General features: G+C 42.4%; 1 protein-coding gene across 1 annotated transcript; it reads left to right on the top strand.

Moving 5' to 3' along the window:
• Window positions 1–508: 508 nt before the first annotated feature.
• On the top strand, window positions 509–13,901 carry klhl22 (kelch-like family member 22). The gene is made up of 8 exons (XM_088935733.1): window positions 509–720; window positions 1,486–1,769; window positions 2,867–3,032; window positions 4,783–5,094; window positions 5,462–5,868; window positions 7,659–7,851; window positions 10,564–10,797; window positions 11,741–13,901. The coding sequence occupies exons 2-8, from the start codon at window positions 1,549–1,551 to the stop codon at window positions 12,101–12,103; spliced, it is 1,896 nt and encodes a 631-aa protein (XP_088791859.1). The 5' UTR covers window positions 509–720; window positions 1,486–1,548; the 3' UTR covers window positions 12,104–13,901.
• Window positions 13,902–15,633: the final 1,732 nt, after the last annotated feature.

Consider the following 15,633-nt stretch of genomic DNA (forward strand, 5'->3'; position numbering starts at 1 on the left):
ACCTTTCGTTGGTGCTGTTGCATTGCCCTCCAATGCTTCTGAAAGTAGCATAGCAAAATCCGCATAGTAAAGAGAACAATTAAATAAGCCTTAATTGAACATGTCACAGGACATAAAAAGAAAAAAAATAATATCAAGTAAAAGGACTTATAAGCAGTCGTGGCAGTTCCAGATTCTAGATTACACTTGCTCAGAATTACAAAGCAGTCATTGTAGCAATTAATGTGGCAGCATAGCTCTCTCTTCAGAAAGTATAGTATTGTAAGTAGATTTTGGGGCCAGATTTTTTTTTGGGGGGGGGGGGGGGTCAGAAACATAATTTACAGCTCTAACAACCCATACGGTTTTGTTTTGTTTTTTGTGGGCTATGTATGCGTTTCCCAGCAATGCTCAGTTCACGGCAGTTCGCAGGCGTTTCCCAGCTCCTGCCAGAGGGGGCGCTAGCAGGCGCGGGGAGGGTTATCTCCGGGCCCAGACGCTTGTCTTTGCCAGTGGGCGGCTCTTCGGTTGTTGTGAAGCCGCTTCTGCGCGGAGCTGCTGGCTGCGCAGGGAGTCGAGGCACAGCGAGGAGGAAAAGCAAGCGAAAGTAAAAACACTTCTTATGTATCCGCCGATCGCTGCAGTTTTAACCGAATCGGAAGCACTGACGTTGAAGATGAAAAGCGGGTTGCTGTCGTTTTTATTTTTTTCGTTTCCACATTAAATAATTTCGCAATTCTGGTGAGTTGCTCTGCGAGTCACGTGATACTGTCTTTTTTTTTTGGGAACTGTCTCCGTGTTTTGGAAGTGGAAAAGCGGTAGAAAAATAACAACTACTTATACGTTTCCTGTATTATATGTTACTTTTTTAATAGGTTATGATTTCTCGGAAGTAGGGTTAAGTAGGTCCGCCACATTGGAAATTATTTGAATATTATTTATGATCATGTATTAATTAGTTTAGGCTGTGTATTATGTACTGTTTGGTTTACGAGTATCTGCACTAAACAGTGTAATAATGGAGCGGTTTATTCCTTGTTTCAAATCTTTATTTAGAAGCTTGCGGTCACTATTTAAAAATATATAGAGAGTATTATCCCCAAGGGTGGGGGGGGGGGGGGGTAAGTTGTTTTAATAACGTTATATATAACGTTGTGGTTTTGAAAAAAGATCCCTATTACAGATCAAAGCCGATTTTCCTGGCGAAGGGTTAATCAATGTATATGCTTTAGCATTAAAAAAATACCTTATAAAGTTTCACCCTTCGAGGACTACGGTGCGCTGATAAGCGTGTGACTTGAAGGAGAGTCCTGGTAATCCACAATACTTGTTGCAGTCTCTCGGCTTGATTCTGGAGTTTCCCTTCTTCTCCAGGAAGCAGTAAAAGAAAACTCTGTGTTCAGAATCCCCTACCAGTTACTCTTTGGGCGTCACAGATCCAGTACATAAAGCTATGGCTACACGGAGATGCCCAGCGCTTGTTCCCCCTTGTGCCTTCGCCCGCAGGCACTCGTGTTGCTGGGCCGGCTGGTGTGAGATGATGTGAGCAGAACAGAGAGGGTGGCAGGCATGGCTGAAGACGGGGAGCTGGTTCAAGCCAGCAGGACGTCTCCGTCTCAGGGGCAGTGCAGCCGCAAGACCTACCACAGCAGTGCCCATTCCAAGAACCTGCTGGACGGGCTGGTGGGACTCCGGCAGGGGGCTGTGCTCTTCGACGTGGTCCTGCTGGTGGAGGGCACGCCTCTCCAAGCGCACCGTGTCCTCTTGGCCGCGTCCTGTGACTACTTCAGGTGAGACCGCTTCTTGTGAGCCTGGTGCCTCTTCCTCAGTCATCCCATTTTCACAGTCAGACGTCCTTTTTTATTCGTTTGACCGTTGTCCTGCAACCAAAGCTTCTGACCATTTCCTTCTCAACCTTGCTGATAGCAGAAACCTATTTCTTCAGAACGGTCGTGAATTACCTGAAACTCTTGTAGAAGCAGGTTCTTCATTCTTATTTTGGCTGAAGCTTGTTGGTTACGTAGTGGTCTGTGTAGAGGGACCACGTAGATCACTACAATAGTGTTACAAATCAGGGGTTAAGAAAACAGAGCAGGGTAATAAAATAATCAACAACCCCAAATGTCAAAAACATACCCGAGGAGTTGGTGTGATTCAAGGCAAGTGAGTTCTGGCACGTGCTCTGGCAAAAGAGTAATAAATCAAATGTTTATTATTAAGAAATTAATACTTATTTAACAATTTACATTATTTACAAATCGAGGTGCCTCAGAGGCCTATGTTCAGAAAATCCAGACTGCTAATTAATCTAAAATCCTATTTAATGCTGAAACAAACCAATTAGAGAAATATCCTTTGTCCTAAATTAAATTAATACTCATCAGTGTTAAAACCCCTTTCCTAAAATTTGAATGCCCCAGAGTTATTGGAAATCTGTCTTTGTGTTCCAAAAGTGCATCACCAACTAGGACAGATCATTTTTAGCCTGAGGTTTCCACAAATAAAGAAATCGTACTTTCCTACAATAAAGGAAGGAAAGCTCCTTTAAACAAGGATGATCAGAGCAAGGTCCTCACTCCTCATGCCTCCCTTCTCACTCTCTGTTCCTCTTCTCTCCCCTCTTCCTCTCTTGCTCTCTATTCCTCTTCCTTTCTCTCTCTGTGGTTGAATGTTTTCACTTGATTGCGATTAACCAGAGTAATTGCTCAGAAAATTCCCTTTGTTCATTTGTGCGCACTGGCCTGCTAAGCTCAGTTTTCTGCTGCTGAGTAAACCAGAACTCATTGTTTTCCATTGTTTGACCTCTCGAGCTGTAATAACAGACGTTTCTGAAAGTGCAATGCCCATGCAGTCCGATTCTTGACTCTTGACACCGCTGGCCCTGTAGGGGAATGTTTGCTGGCGGGCTGCGTGAGATGCATGAGAAGGAGATACAGGTCCATGGAGTGTCCTGCACAGCTATGTCCAAGCTTCTCGATTTCATCTACACCTCTGAGCTTGAGCTGGACGTGGACAATGTGCAGGAAGTCCTGTCTGCTGCTTGTCTTCTACAGGTGAGAATCCCAGACTCCCAGGGTCACCTGACACTGCCTGCTGCGGCGCCATTCCTCTCTTGAGCAACTCTTAAATAAGCAGATTCATAATAATCACGTGGGGGGTGGCACAGTGGTTAGGTGCTGCCTAGCAGCTGTGGGGCCCATAGACCAACAACGTACTCTCACAGTTCAAAGACATACAGGTACAGCAAGTATATTGGCTTCTGGGCTCATTGGCCCTGATGTGAGGATCTCTGGGTCTGTGTGCCTGCCCTGCGATGGACTGGCGTCCCGTTCAGGGTGTACCCTGCCGTGTGCCTTTTGCTCACTGAGATAGGCTCTGGGCCATTGAGTTGGGAAAAGTGGTTCGAAAATGGATGATGCAATAGATAATAATCAGATGATGGACCTCTGGTCCCATATGCTTGTCTAAAAAGGTAGCTGCCCAAAGGAATTTGGGAGAAACAAAATGGATATTTTATAGGGATGTGAGGAAATCAATATGAGCTAGCTGAGCCAAGTGGACTCCTGTTTAAAAAAAAAATGTTTTTTCTTTCACTCTTCATGCCTACTGTCACCTTTGATCTTCTTACTAAACTTTTAGCTTGATAAATAATAAAATAATTCTGGAAGCTAAAATGAGATTAGGCAACACTTCTATCCTCGACCACAGTCTTTCACTCAAACTGCTCCATTGAATTCTTGGCTGTATGAATCTCCAGGTCATCTATGTAAATGAAAATTGGTCACGTGTCTAACAAAATATGAAAATGATAAGAATAAGTCTTAGGTTATCATTTAGGTTGGACAGAGGTCTTCATTTGCTATGCTTTTTGCTGGATATCCTTGTAAGAATGGTTTTGGTGTGAAGTGTGGCATATTGCCTCTCGGTATGAAATATAGATCCATATGATGGACTGTATGTTTTGTTGTCTAAATACAACATTATGTATTTTGCATGTGTACCCAAATTAGAACACAGCTGTTTTTGAAGTGCTAGTCCATTGCTGCAGTGTGTGCTTCTGTTCCAGTTAAGGCTTATTTAAGAGACATTTTTGCATCCAGTCAGATGATTGATTTGCATAACACCAAGTGTATCAAAATAATAGGGCTGATACAAACTCTCAACTTGTATACATTTGTACGCTAATATGTTCATAATTTGCCAGTATATTCTTGTATATACTCACATTTTTGGTATTCTAATTCTCCTCAGGGTTATGGAGCTTTTCCACACATTTCAGAACCTGTTTGGTCACAGGACTTTGCAGCCAGTCTGTTTTTTACACTGTGATGCAGCTGCAGCAAAGCATCCTAACTATCTGTTACTGCAGTTCTGCCATTTCCTGTTCATTTAGAAACTCGCAGCTCCATCTGTCACAGAGCTGGTGTCGCAGACAGTTTAAACCACAACTTTATTATGTGCCACTCAGCTTTGAAAGATCCAGCTAACAGGCGAGGAACTGTAATGGTTTTGTCAAGGTTTAAACTGTGAAAGCAAGATTGCTTGGGCTTTTTTACAGGACAACAATATTTATCATAGTTTTATATAATAGGAATGCAATGTTTTTAATTTAATTTTTTAATTCCTAGTTGTTTAATGAATCTGTATCTCCCTGCTGTTAGCTTATGTTGTTGATGAAAATCACATGGGCATTTGGCATTTTGCTGAACAGAGGCCATGTACAGAAAAAGCTCTGTCCCTGTTTTTGTCTTGTGCCTGATGTCTTGTTCGTGATCCTGTTTTTGTCCTGTGCCTGAGCGCTAGATGCAAGACGTGATTGGCTTCTGCTGTGATTTCCTCTTCTCCTGGTTGGACAAAGACAACATCTTGGAGGTATACAAGCTGGCAGACCTCTTTGGCCTGAGCCAACTGAGTGCGAAGGTGGATGCCTACATCTTAAAGAACATCCAGACCTTCTCCAGGACCGCGGCCTATCGCCAGCTGCCACAGGAAAAAGTGTTCAGCATTCTGTCAAGCAATGATCTGGAGGTCAACTCTGAGAACGAAGTGTACGAGGCTGCACTGCACTACCATTACACTCCTGAGCAAGTGGAAACGGATCAGGTGTGCCTGCAGGTAAGCTATCTTGTCTTGAGGGTTTTTTCTGTGTTGGATTGTTTCTGCTTCTATTTAACATGCGTTGGAGCTGCAGGTATTTAGAGCAAGCAGAAGCATATCAGGACAGTACGGCATTAGGGGCGAGGATGTGAGATAAAGAATAGGGGGACACAGCCTGATGCCATGGCTTTTGGAAACGTTTTAGCTGCTTCACACCTGCTTTTGGTGAGGCTCCTCTCTTTCGCCACATTCTTCACCAAAGGACCATTATTGACTCAGGCAGTCTATTAGGAACCCTGGGGTCCTTAAGTGAACCGGCAGGGTGGGTTTGCTCGCGGATCGCTGAAAAGAGGTGCCCGTGACATGGCCGTTCTTCTGTGCGCAGGACCCCCTGAAGATGATGGAGGCGGTGCGCTTCTGCCTGATGGAGCGGCAGATCCTGCAGCGGCTTCACGACCGGCTGAAGCGCTGCCCCCTGCGGGACACCCTGGCCACCGCCCTGCAGTACCACAAGCAGGAGGTGTGGCAGCCCGTGATGCAGAGCTCCCTGACGCAGCTGCGCTCCCACTTCCGGTGCATCGTGGGCTTCGGGGGCATGCGCTCCTCGCACTCGGAGACGCTCAGCAACGAGGTCAAGTTCCTGAACCCCGTCGCGGGGGAGTGGAGGGACCTGACCACCACCCAGTCCGCGCGCATGTCCAACCAGGGCATCGCCGTCCTCAACAACTTTGTCTATCTCATCGGAGGGGATAACAACACCGGGGGCTTCCGCGCCGAGACCCGGTGCTGGAGGTGAGACACCGAATGCGAGTGGCGGCTCCTTTTTGCCAAAGTGTGTTGATGCCTGCTAAGAAAGACCTCTTTATTCCGTTTCCACTCGGGTCATGAGGCTTAAAAAAACAAAAAGGGTGAATGACGAGGGATACCACCTGTCCAGGTTCTACATGATTATTCTCTTTTGAGGCGGCTGTCCTGGGGGATCTCTTCTACTTCTCAGGACATTAAATGTCCTGTATTTTTGTGGAATCCCCAATACAGAGTTTAACATGTCTCAACAACTTTGTTTCATGCACATCATTCTCCCCTCTTTCTGAATTGAGAGTTGTTCTGCTGTCCATGAGGTCTCGCAAGCTCATTGGTTCCTCTGCTCGCATTTATTACCATATTGCAATTGATTGACTATAGACTGCAGCCAGAGCCAATTAAATGTGCCAGACAACATCACAGTAAGCAAGCACATTCACTTGCCCAGTTCCGAACAGTATCGGGCGATGTAGTGGAGTGAAATTCTAAGGATTTGTTAGATGGCATACACGCATGGATAAATGGATGACTTAACAGGTGATGATGTGATGTTTGGTCTCCCATTACAAAAATAAGGCGTTAGTATAGCATTGCATTAAAAGAACTAAGACAATCGCAAGTCACAGACCTTTACTTGTTTAGGAAAAGAGGTCATCTGAAGCTACAGCCAGAAAATCGGCTAAATGTTGGCAACAACTATTGCAGTAAGTGCAGACAATATTACACTGGGTCCATAACCAGCTTTTTTGTGTAATGGGTTTGGTGTCCCGCGTTTTTGTAAGTTAGATTTGGCAACCCTTTGAATGGGTATTGTTTTTGTCTTTTGTAGTTGACCTACGATGACCACTCAGTTGATAAAGGAAGTACATTTCAGCTACCCTAGACAGTTGTACATAGTGAAATCAACACTGGTGCTTGATCAATCGATGAAAACGTTTGTTACGAAAGGACTCCGCACAAGAGGAGAGACTCTTACAAACTTTGTTACAGCACTTCCTGCTTATAACACTGCCTTGTTTATAATGAATCTACAGGGCTGTTCTTGTCTGGCGATTGTGATGTCTATTAGAGTGATGTTTTTACTCCTCAACCCTGGCTGTAATGACCATGACTTACCTTGCTGTGTGCAGGCTACAGACATGGCATCACTAGTGACAGGAAGAAATCGAGATGTGGGAGCCAGCTGTTCAAATAATGGTCAGGAGTGTTGTGAAACAGTTCCTGCTCTGCAGGACTTCTTCAAGGCTGTAAACTAGACTCTACACTGAACTCATTTGCTGTTAGTATTATTTTTCTGAGGCTATATACCTCCACATGAGCCATCAGATTAATGAAAACGATTCGAATCATTTTATGTTTGACTTGATATGTTTAGAAATGAAACGTATAAAATCAACCAAATAAGCTTTGTGATTTATTTTTTTATTATATACCTTGAGGATTTTATGTAAGCCATTGGCTGTATTGAACTCAAATGCTTTAAGTGTAGAGCCCACTCTTTTTAAGAATGCAGGTTTTTGTCTGATGCTGCTGATCTGTTTGGGTTTGTTAAACATGAGAGTGTGTGCATTCTAAGACAGTAAGCACAAGCTTACTATTACTTGCTGTGGTGGGGAAGGTATACTGTTTAAGTTTTAATTCCGCACGGCTCAGCCTCCAGAAAAGTATTACAGGAATGTGTCTGATTAGGATTTGTTTTTATGTGTGTGTGTGTTGTGTGCGCTCTCCGCTGAGCGTGTGTTGTATCCCGGTGACCCTGGGCTCGCTCTCTCGCCCAGGTATGACCCCTGCCATGACAGCTGGGTGAGTATCCAGCCCCTGCAGCAGCAGCACGCTGACCACTGCGTGTGCGTGGTGGGCGGGTACCTGTACGCCATCGGGGGGAGGGACTACAGAGACGAGCTCAAAGCCGTGGAGCGCTACGACCCACACAGCAACACCTGGGAGTACGTCGCCCCCCTGAGACATGAGGTGACCTGACACATCCTTGAGCTGCCCTTTTCCATATGGGTGTGAGTCGCGAGTCGTGTGTTGCCAGGGCTCGCCTTTTCTATTCCCCCCAAGTGTTTTATTTAAGGAATTTTGGAAATTTTAACAAGCCTAACAATAAATAAGACACCTAAAAATGACACAGAATTCATAAAAACGCCGAAAAAACAAAAAGCAGCAGCAGCCAGACAAAGAAAAAACAGCTAAAACCTGCTGATACCGTTTGACAGATTTCTTGTTGCAGTAAGAATAGAATCGAAATCTATGATAAAAGTAATCACAGAATGATTGGCAATCCAGGATGTATACAAGGCTCTTTTTTAAAAAAATCAAGAAAGGGACTCCAGATCCTATGGAAATGAACCCTTTCCATTGTAACTGTGGAAATGGCCTCTCAGAACAGGGGACAGTGACAGATTTCCATTCTTTTAGAATATTTGTTGGCTACAACCATACCGAACATCACTACTTATTGTTCTTCCTTTTAGTTAGTTTGAGGGTAACCTTTGAACAACCAAAGAGTGCTAGTCTGGGATGGCTCACCTTATTTTAAATGAAAGAATGAATTTCTGACCAAGTGACTGACCATTTGTCTCTCTGTGCTGAGAATACATATGAGGAAAGACATCCACAAGGAAATGGCAGCAAGGGCTAGTAATCCTCAACTTCGTAATGCACAAACTGAAGAAAATGTCCTCAGTTGGTCACACGCAGATCCACTAGAGGGTGATGATGTTACAGAAATCTCCTTTAGCTTTCCAGGTTTTTGGTCATGTCTGAGACATTGCAACCCTGAAACAAGTTTAACAATTTAGAAAGTTCTAGAAAGGATCCCTTTGCAGGAAATATTTGGATCGTACACCATTAAATACAAGCTTCTGTCTTTTAACCTTTGTAGTTCTTATTTTATTACACCTTTCTTTCAAAATTTTTAGTTTCTTAAATTTTAAAAGGGTAATTACTGTATAGGTCATAATAAACGATAAGTAGTACATTTATTACACATCTAAATTAGAATACTTTTTAGCACTACTGACTCCCTCCAGAGAAGGATAACTCAAATATGTAGTCTTTTTGTATGTCTGTGTGGGTTATTAAGATGCTTTTAGAAACTAAGAAGGTAATTTCCAAGAGTTATAATTGTTCATTTAAAATGAATAAATGAATTTGATATACATATATTGCAGCTTTAAAAGGTTTATATAATCTATTAAATTGGAACTTAAGTACCAATTTCTCAGACTAGTTATTAAATCTCGGTAACAAAATAAATTCATTGATGGAGACAGAAAAAAATGACAAATTTTAAATTAAGCACAAAATCGTGATCTTTGTGAAAGTACTTTAAGTCACCATGTTGTCCCAATTACCTGGTCTCGCCAGAGGAGGGAGAGAGAGTTCCCACAAACTGTGACATGATGCAGGCCTTCCTGCTAGCCATAATGACTAATTTAATGCGATGTACGAGCAAATTAAGTACAGCTTGTGCAGCAGATATTTCACCACAGAAAGTTTCCAGTGTAATCTGCATGCAGATCAAGTAAGTTCCATGTATCAGAAAAACTGTGTTGAAGTTGAGAGCAATGTTTCTATTGGATTAAAAGAGAATTATTCGCAAACCTGCCTCTTTACAATGTAATAGGGCCGCTTTATGCCAATGCAAGGTTTGTTGCTTCATTCTGAATCACGGAATATGGTGCTACACGTACCAGGAAATTTCAAAAGGCACTGTGTACATTTTTATTGTGGTTAGAAATGCGCTCATCAATGCTGATTCTTTCTAACCGCAAAATATAAAAATAATTTTGTAGTTCCCCTTTAATATTTCTTCTGAACATAAACATACTCCTGTCATTTCAAAGGCTTGATCTTCCTGAATGGACTGCATCCATTTTTAGATGTGACCACCCATTCAGGAGTCAAGTAACAGAAAAACAAGAAACTCATTATTAATATTTCATTTAGTTACAAGTACCAATCAGTGATTGCTGGTTTTCTTTATTGGGAATGTAGATGTTCTAAGCGGCTACATAATTAGATTAGCTCTATCAGCACCAGAAGTCACAAGGTCTTCCTCTGCTGTATGTTTGTTCATTGAAAAAAAAGGACTGTATTAACATTTATCAGAACAAAACATCTTTGCAACCTGACAAGTAGGGAAAGTTGATTAATAATAGGTTTATATGACCCATTTAAATGTTATTTATTTGAAAACAAATAACTAATATTTCTAGATTTGTCTACACGAGTGTTATGACAAGTTGATTTTTTATTAATCATGCAACTATGGTAAGAATGCAACACAAGGTGTAAAGCTGCCTTACGTCCTCAACATTCTTGTCAAAATTTGTGATTTTGATGTGGTTACAATCTGTCGGCTTCTGGGCGTGACACTTCAGTTTTATGTGGTTGGGAGTTGTCGCTGCTGCAAGTGCTCGGTCATATTGAACCGAGTGCATGCAGCCATACTGGAATAGTTTTGGTTTCCCACAACAGTTTCATGTCCTTGGGGCACAGATCGGCCACCTACACAAGCGTCTTCCTTGAGCACCGTATGACTCATAAGCCCAAGCATCAAGATGTTGCACTGTGCCGCCCGGTCCATTTTGTGCTCTTGTGTCTTGAGTCAAGTACAGTGCATGTCTGTCAGCACCTTTGACGTGATGGTGCACTGGGGTTCTGTGGCTTGTCCAGGTTTATGCCCATGCTGGAGCAGTGCTGGATGGGAAAATGTACATCGGCTGTGGGCGAAGGGGACCTGCCTACCTGAAGGAGACCTGGTGCTATGACCCTGGGGCCAACCAGTGGGAGAGCCGGGCAGACAGCCCCTTGGGACGGGCTTGGCACGGCATGGCGGCGGCGAACGGCAGGGTGTACGTCATCGGGGGCAGCAACGACGACAGAGGCTACCGCCGCGACGTCTTGAAGGTGCCTGCGCTGTTTCCTTGAGTCCAGTATGAAATGCCTTCCACAGACGCGAGCCTGCTCTCGGATATGCGTGAAAATATGTGAATATATCGGAGAACAAAAGATCATTTGTGGTGGCGAGAAATGGGAGAAGAATGAGCAAAATCTTAGCTTATTGTAAAGATAATTAAGATGCATGTGCCTGGTGGTTTTTGAAGCTATGCAGGATTCAGTTCCCCTGAAGCGAGATTCTAGAATGCAGACATAGAAAAAATTATATACGTAATTATAATCCATCGATTTCTTCACCTGCTTTATCTAGTACAGAGTTGTGGGAGACACCATGGATGTGATGCCAGTCCATCACTGGGCACACAAACACACATCCATACCTACAACAGGGCCGGTTTTGTTACAGAAGCCAGTTAACCTGTCAGTATCTTTGGACAGTGGGAGGAAACCAGAGCACCCAGAGGAGACTCGAATGAACACGGGGTGAACACACAAACTCCTCACAGACAGCACCCCACGAATTGAACCCAGGGCCCCAGTGCTGTGAGGCAGCAGTACTAACCATTGCGCCACAATACCGGTCTATATAGCTCTCAGCTCAATATAACTTTTTGAATGAATTTTTGAAGCAAAGTTTGAATTGAGAAGCTTTGGAAGTTATTCTTTTCTGTGTTCGCATGTTCTTGAAGTGAATTCCAGGGCAACAACGAGCGTCTCTGCTGCACAGTAACTTGAGATGGTCTTGTGAAGCAAGCGAGCATTCTTGTCTTGTTCATGGACCTGTCTTATCTGTGTACAGGTTTATTCCAAGTACAGGAGCAAGCGTGAGATATCCATGGTGTGGGCTCAGCAGAGCGGGTACTCTTGAGAGTTAAAAACCGCAATGAGAGTGGAGTATGACTGGTTTCGCTGTCTGGCGAAAGCACAAGCTATAACGCTACTCTCGCTGCAGGTGGCTTGTTACAACCCTGAGACTGACAACTGGTCAACAGTGAGTCCTCTGCCCTCTGGCCACGGAGAGCCTGGCGTTGTGGTGCTGGACAGCCGGATATATGTCGTGGGCGGCCGCTCGCATAACAAGAACAGCCGCATGGATTATGTCCACGTGTATGACCCCAAGACCGACCGCTGGGAGGCCGGGCCCCCCTTTGAGGACCGAATCTCCGGCTTGGCGACCTGCGTCCTGCTGCTGCCCCGCTCCGTCGTCATGGAGACGGACAGCTGCCCCTCGGAGCATCGCAGGATGAAAAACATCTGGGAGGACGTCCTGAGTCTGGATGACTTTGAGGTTTCGGACAACTCCAGCGAGGACTGAGTCAAACCGTGCTTTCTTTTCGAAAGCCGCTCGGAGGTGAAAGGGGTTTCCAGGGTTGATAGAAGCACTTTGGCGTTCTTTCTCGCATGTCACGGTGAAAATCTTTGTTTTGGTTGCATTTATCAGCCACCTATCAGCTTCATCAATATTGCGCCGACAAAAAAAAAATAGCCAGCTGAAAATGAATGTAATAAACCAAGAGCCAAGCTTTCTGTTTTGTGCAGATTATGAAGACCTTGCAAACTAGCTGCTCAGCAAACAATTGCTAAAGATCTAAGTTAAGTTGATTACATCTGGTTCATGAATTTGTCCAGTCAGGTATTTTCTAGGAATTAGAGGATGCATGAAACAGGAGGCTACAGCCCCTATGATCATGTTTGCTGTGCTCCTGTTGCAATTTTTAGTAGATATTCAATTGCTTTTTATACGGGTGTTCTACGGAAGTGGTCCTTAATGCCTGTTTGTGTTTTGTTTAATTCTTGCTGTTTATGAGGAGAGACAACCAACTGATGGTCAAGAGAGTTTAAGCGTGGCTTCGAACTGTTCCTCCAGATATTGGCATCTACAGTACATAAAACACAGCAAAGCAGGCCGGTATAAAACTGGTACTTTTATATGTCAATCTAAAAATTAATATTAAAATTATAATGAATTATATTAAAGTGTCTGCAGCATTAAGTATCAAAATAACATCTTCTAGAGGTTGGAGATGGATTTTCTTAAGCCTATTGTAGAATTGACATTATAATTACATTCAAGTACAGGGTTATCATCTAGTTGCCAGAGTCATTGTTCTACTGTATTGGAATTTTGTACACAAGTAAACTTTACAGGTCTGAAGGGTAACATGATAAAATGCATGAAAGAGGCTTATTACAAAATAGACTCTTGTTGCTAAAGCAGGAAAAATGTATTTTGTCACACACTTCATGTCTTCTTATTTTGTTCTTTGTTTCTTTGTTGTTCAGGTTAATGATTTACAAGTATCTAAATGAGCATGCAAGAACATTTTATAATTCGGACTTGAACCCCAGTATCTACTCATGTGCAATATGGGAAAAGTGAAGGAGCCTTTTAAGCTTGTAAAAAAGACCTTTTCGTAACAAATCTTTACACATATCTCTACCTAGTGAAATTATTGGGCAGAAACTAAAATATTAATGTAAAGAATGTAGGCCTTCGCTTCACAGTCTCTTCTGTAATTCCTCCTTTGAGTCAGCTTCCCTCTTGTCAAAAGGTGATTCCCGGATGACACTGGATTCTGGCTCAGGCCAGGGTGACTGCTAGCTGAAGGATGATTACAGAAGTGAATCTATTTAAAAAAAAGACTCCATTCTAAACGAGTAGAGAGGACTGCCTGTTTTCATTGGAGTCGCTTCAGTGAAACTAACCTCTTTGTGCCTTGTGCGTTGACATGGAATGGGACAAAACGCTACTAGAATAACTTACACTCCATATTTGAATTGATTGAGTCTTCTGAGGACTGTGTATGGGTCTACCACAAATTATCAGATGAACCATGTTTGTCTCAGGTTCTGGCTTAATTTCATATCATTGAAATTTCAGAACCTACCAGGATTATGTGGTGATCTCATATAACGTTCTGTTCTTTCCACTTTTTAAGTGACTGATTTTTCTATGTAGAAAGACAGTTTTTTTGCAAAGATTCTTCAGATTTCTGTTTCAGATATGTTCACGCATGGAAGGTTTAAAATAAAAAAAAAAGCTGTTTCCTTTTAAATGCACATTATCTTTCTGTGGAGGGTCAATAAATACTGTACAACAGCTTTAACCAAAATGGACGTGTATTTTTTGTAGTAGACTAAATTTCTGTTGTGGATAATCTGACATTTCCAGTGTGTACTGTATGTGACTAATGACTCATTCTTACATGCACATCTTTAGATGAGCTGTGTAGCTATAGTGTATTACAGAGGCAGATAAAGGTGGCTGTATGTTAAATGTTCACAGAAACAATAGTTAATTGCTTTAGTGTCTGAGTCATTAGTTGTTTTAAGTTACATTTAAACAAGATTGCTGACAACAACATGCAGCCATCATCAGAGAATTCTTAAAATAGATTTTGTGTTTCACCAGGAAAATCTTAAGATTGATTTTTAAACTGCCTGTTTCCTGTTGCCAAACAGAATCTTCCCATACAGTAAAATGATGTAACCAGTTTCCTCTACCCAGCAGAATGCTTACGATGATACAATCTCAGTAACTGGCAGCGGCAATGAACTGCACTGGTAAAATCAGATTCTGAATGCTAGAGCCAAATAGTAACTGTAAAGAGGATTATGTATTTGTGTGATAATTGGTTAGAACTGTCACAACAATGGACTCGGCTCTGCACCAAGGAGCTTTATGGGCTGTTAATGTTAGGGTTCAAGTCAAGAAGACATTCTGTACTTTTTTTCCTCCCAGAATCACTTTATTCCCTGACTGCTTTATACTTATCCAGAAAGTTCATTTTACTGGGGGGGAAAAAACTTTTCCAAAACATGCTGTTTCTCAAAAGTGGAGATTGGTCACAGTGTGTTTTACCAAATGTGTGAACCAGTTCAGTTTGCGATGAGATATGAAATGGAGTGGCCTTTAGTCGGGAATAGCTGAACTATTGCACTTTTCCATTTACCATGTGCCAGTATAGTCAAACTTTTACCCTTTTTAAGACTCTTTATAATATGAAATAGATTTTAGTGTAGCTGCAGTAGTCATTCCACTACAGTCTTGAAGAGAGCGTTCCATTGTTAAGCGATATAAGAACAAATTATGCTGTCAGAGAGGTTTGACTAACTGTTGTGTATCCATGTTGTGTGCAAATGACAAAATAAACTTCTTATTTTAATATCCTTATACAATACCTGCTTATATAGTGGTTGTACCCTAGGCGATGAAGGGATCTAATCCCGCTATTTTGTATCTTAAAAAAACATGGCTGGGTCACTTGTGGGAGTCTGGAACAACCTTTTCCTGTAGTTTCCACTTTTGTCCTCTGGTTAATGTTTCACTGTGGACTCCATGGAAGAATGACATCGAATCATGTTTCTTTGTTCAAGACAAAAAAGCACTTTTTATCCTGCCAGAGTGGGACATTACTTTGCCATTCATATGCTCTATCTGTAGAAATTATGATTATTTTTTTATCAAAAAGGATTCTAACAGGTTATACAAAACCTGCTGCTTCCAATTCAATGTTGACTGCACTGTAGAATTACATTTCCATTCAGATGACCCTCTGGTGTAGTTCTTATTGTTTTCATTACCTTTCATGTAGTAAGAATTAAGATTCATTGGTCTGTGAGGCCTTGGTTTGATTTTGTCACTTTTTTCACGGATGAGTGCTGCATCCCATCTCTAGAGACTGCAGTAAGAGCTTTGTTAATGGACTATGAATAGCATCTCTTGTTTCCTTAAGTAGGAGTAGTAGAACACTGAAGATGTATCTTAATTGTTTCTAGTAGCTGTAACATGCCTGCATTTCTATGCTAATGCTGTTTAGTATGCGATTTTGTCTCTTCTCATCC

The sequence above is a fragment of the Atractosteus spatula genome, chromosome 17 (assembly GCF_055471065.1).
Source record: "Atractosteus spatula isolate fAtrSpa1 chromosome 17, fAtrSpa1.hap1, whole genome shotgun sequence".
NCBI classification, from domain to species: Eukaryota; Metazoa; Chordata; class Actinopteri; order Semionotiformes; family Lepisosteidae; genus Atractosteus; species Atractosteus spatula.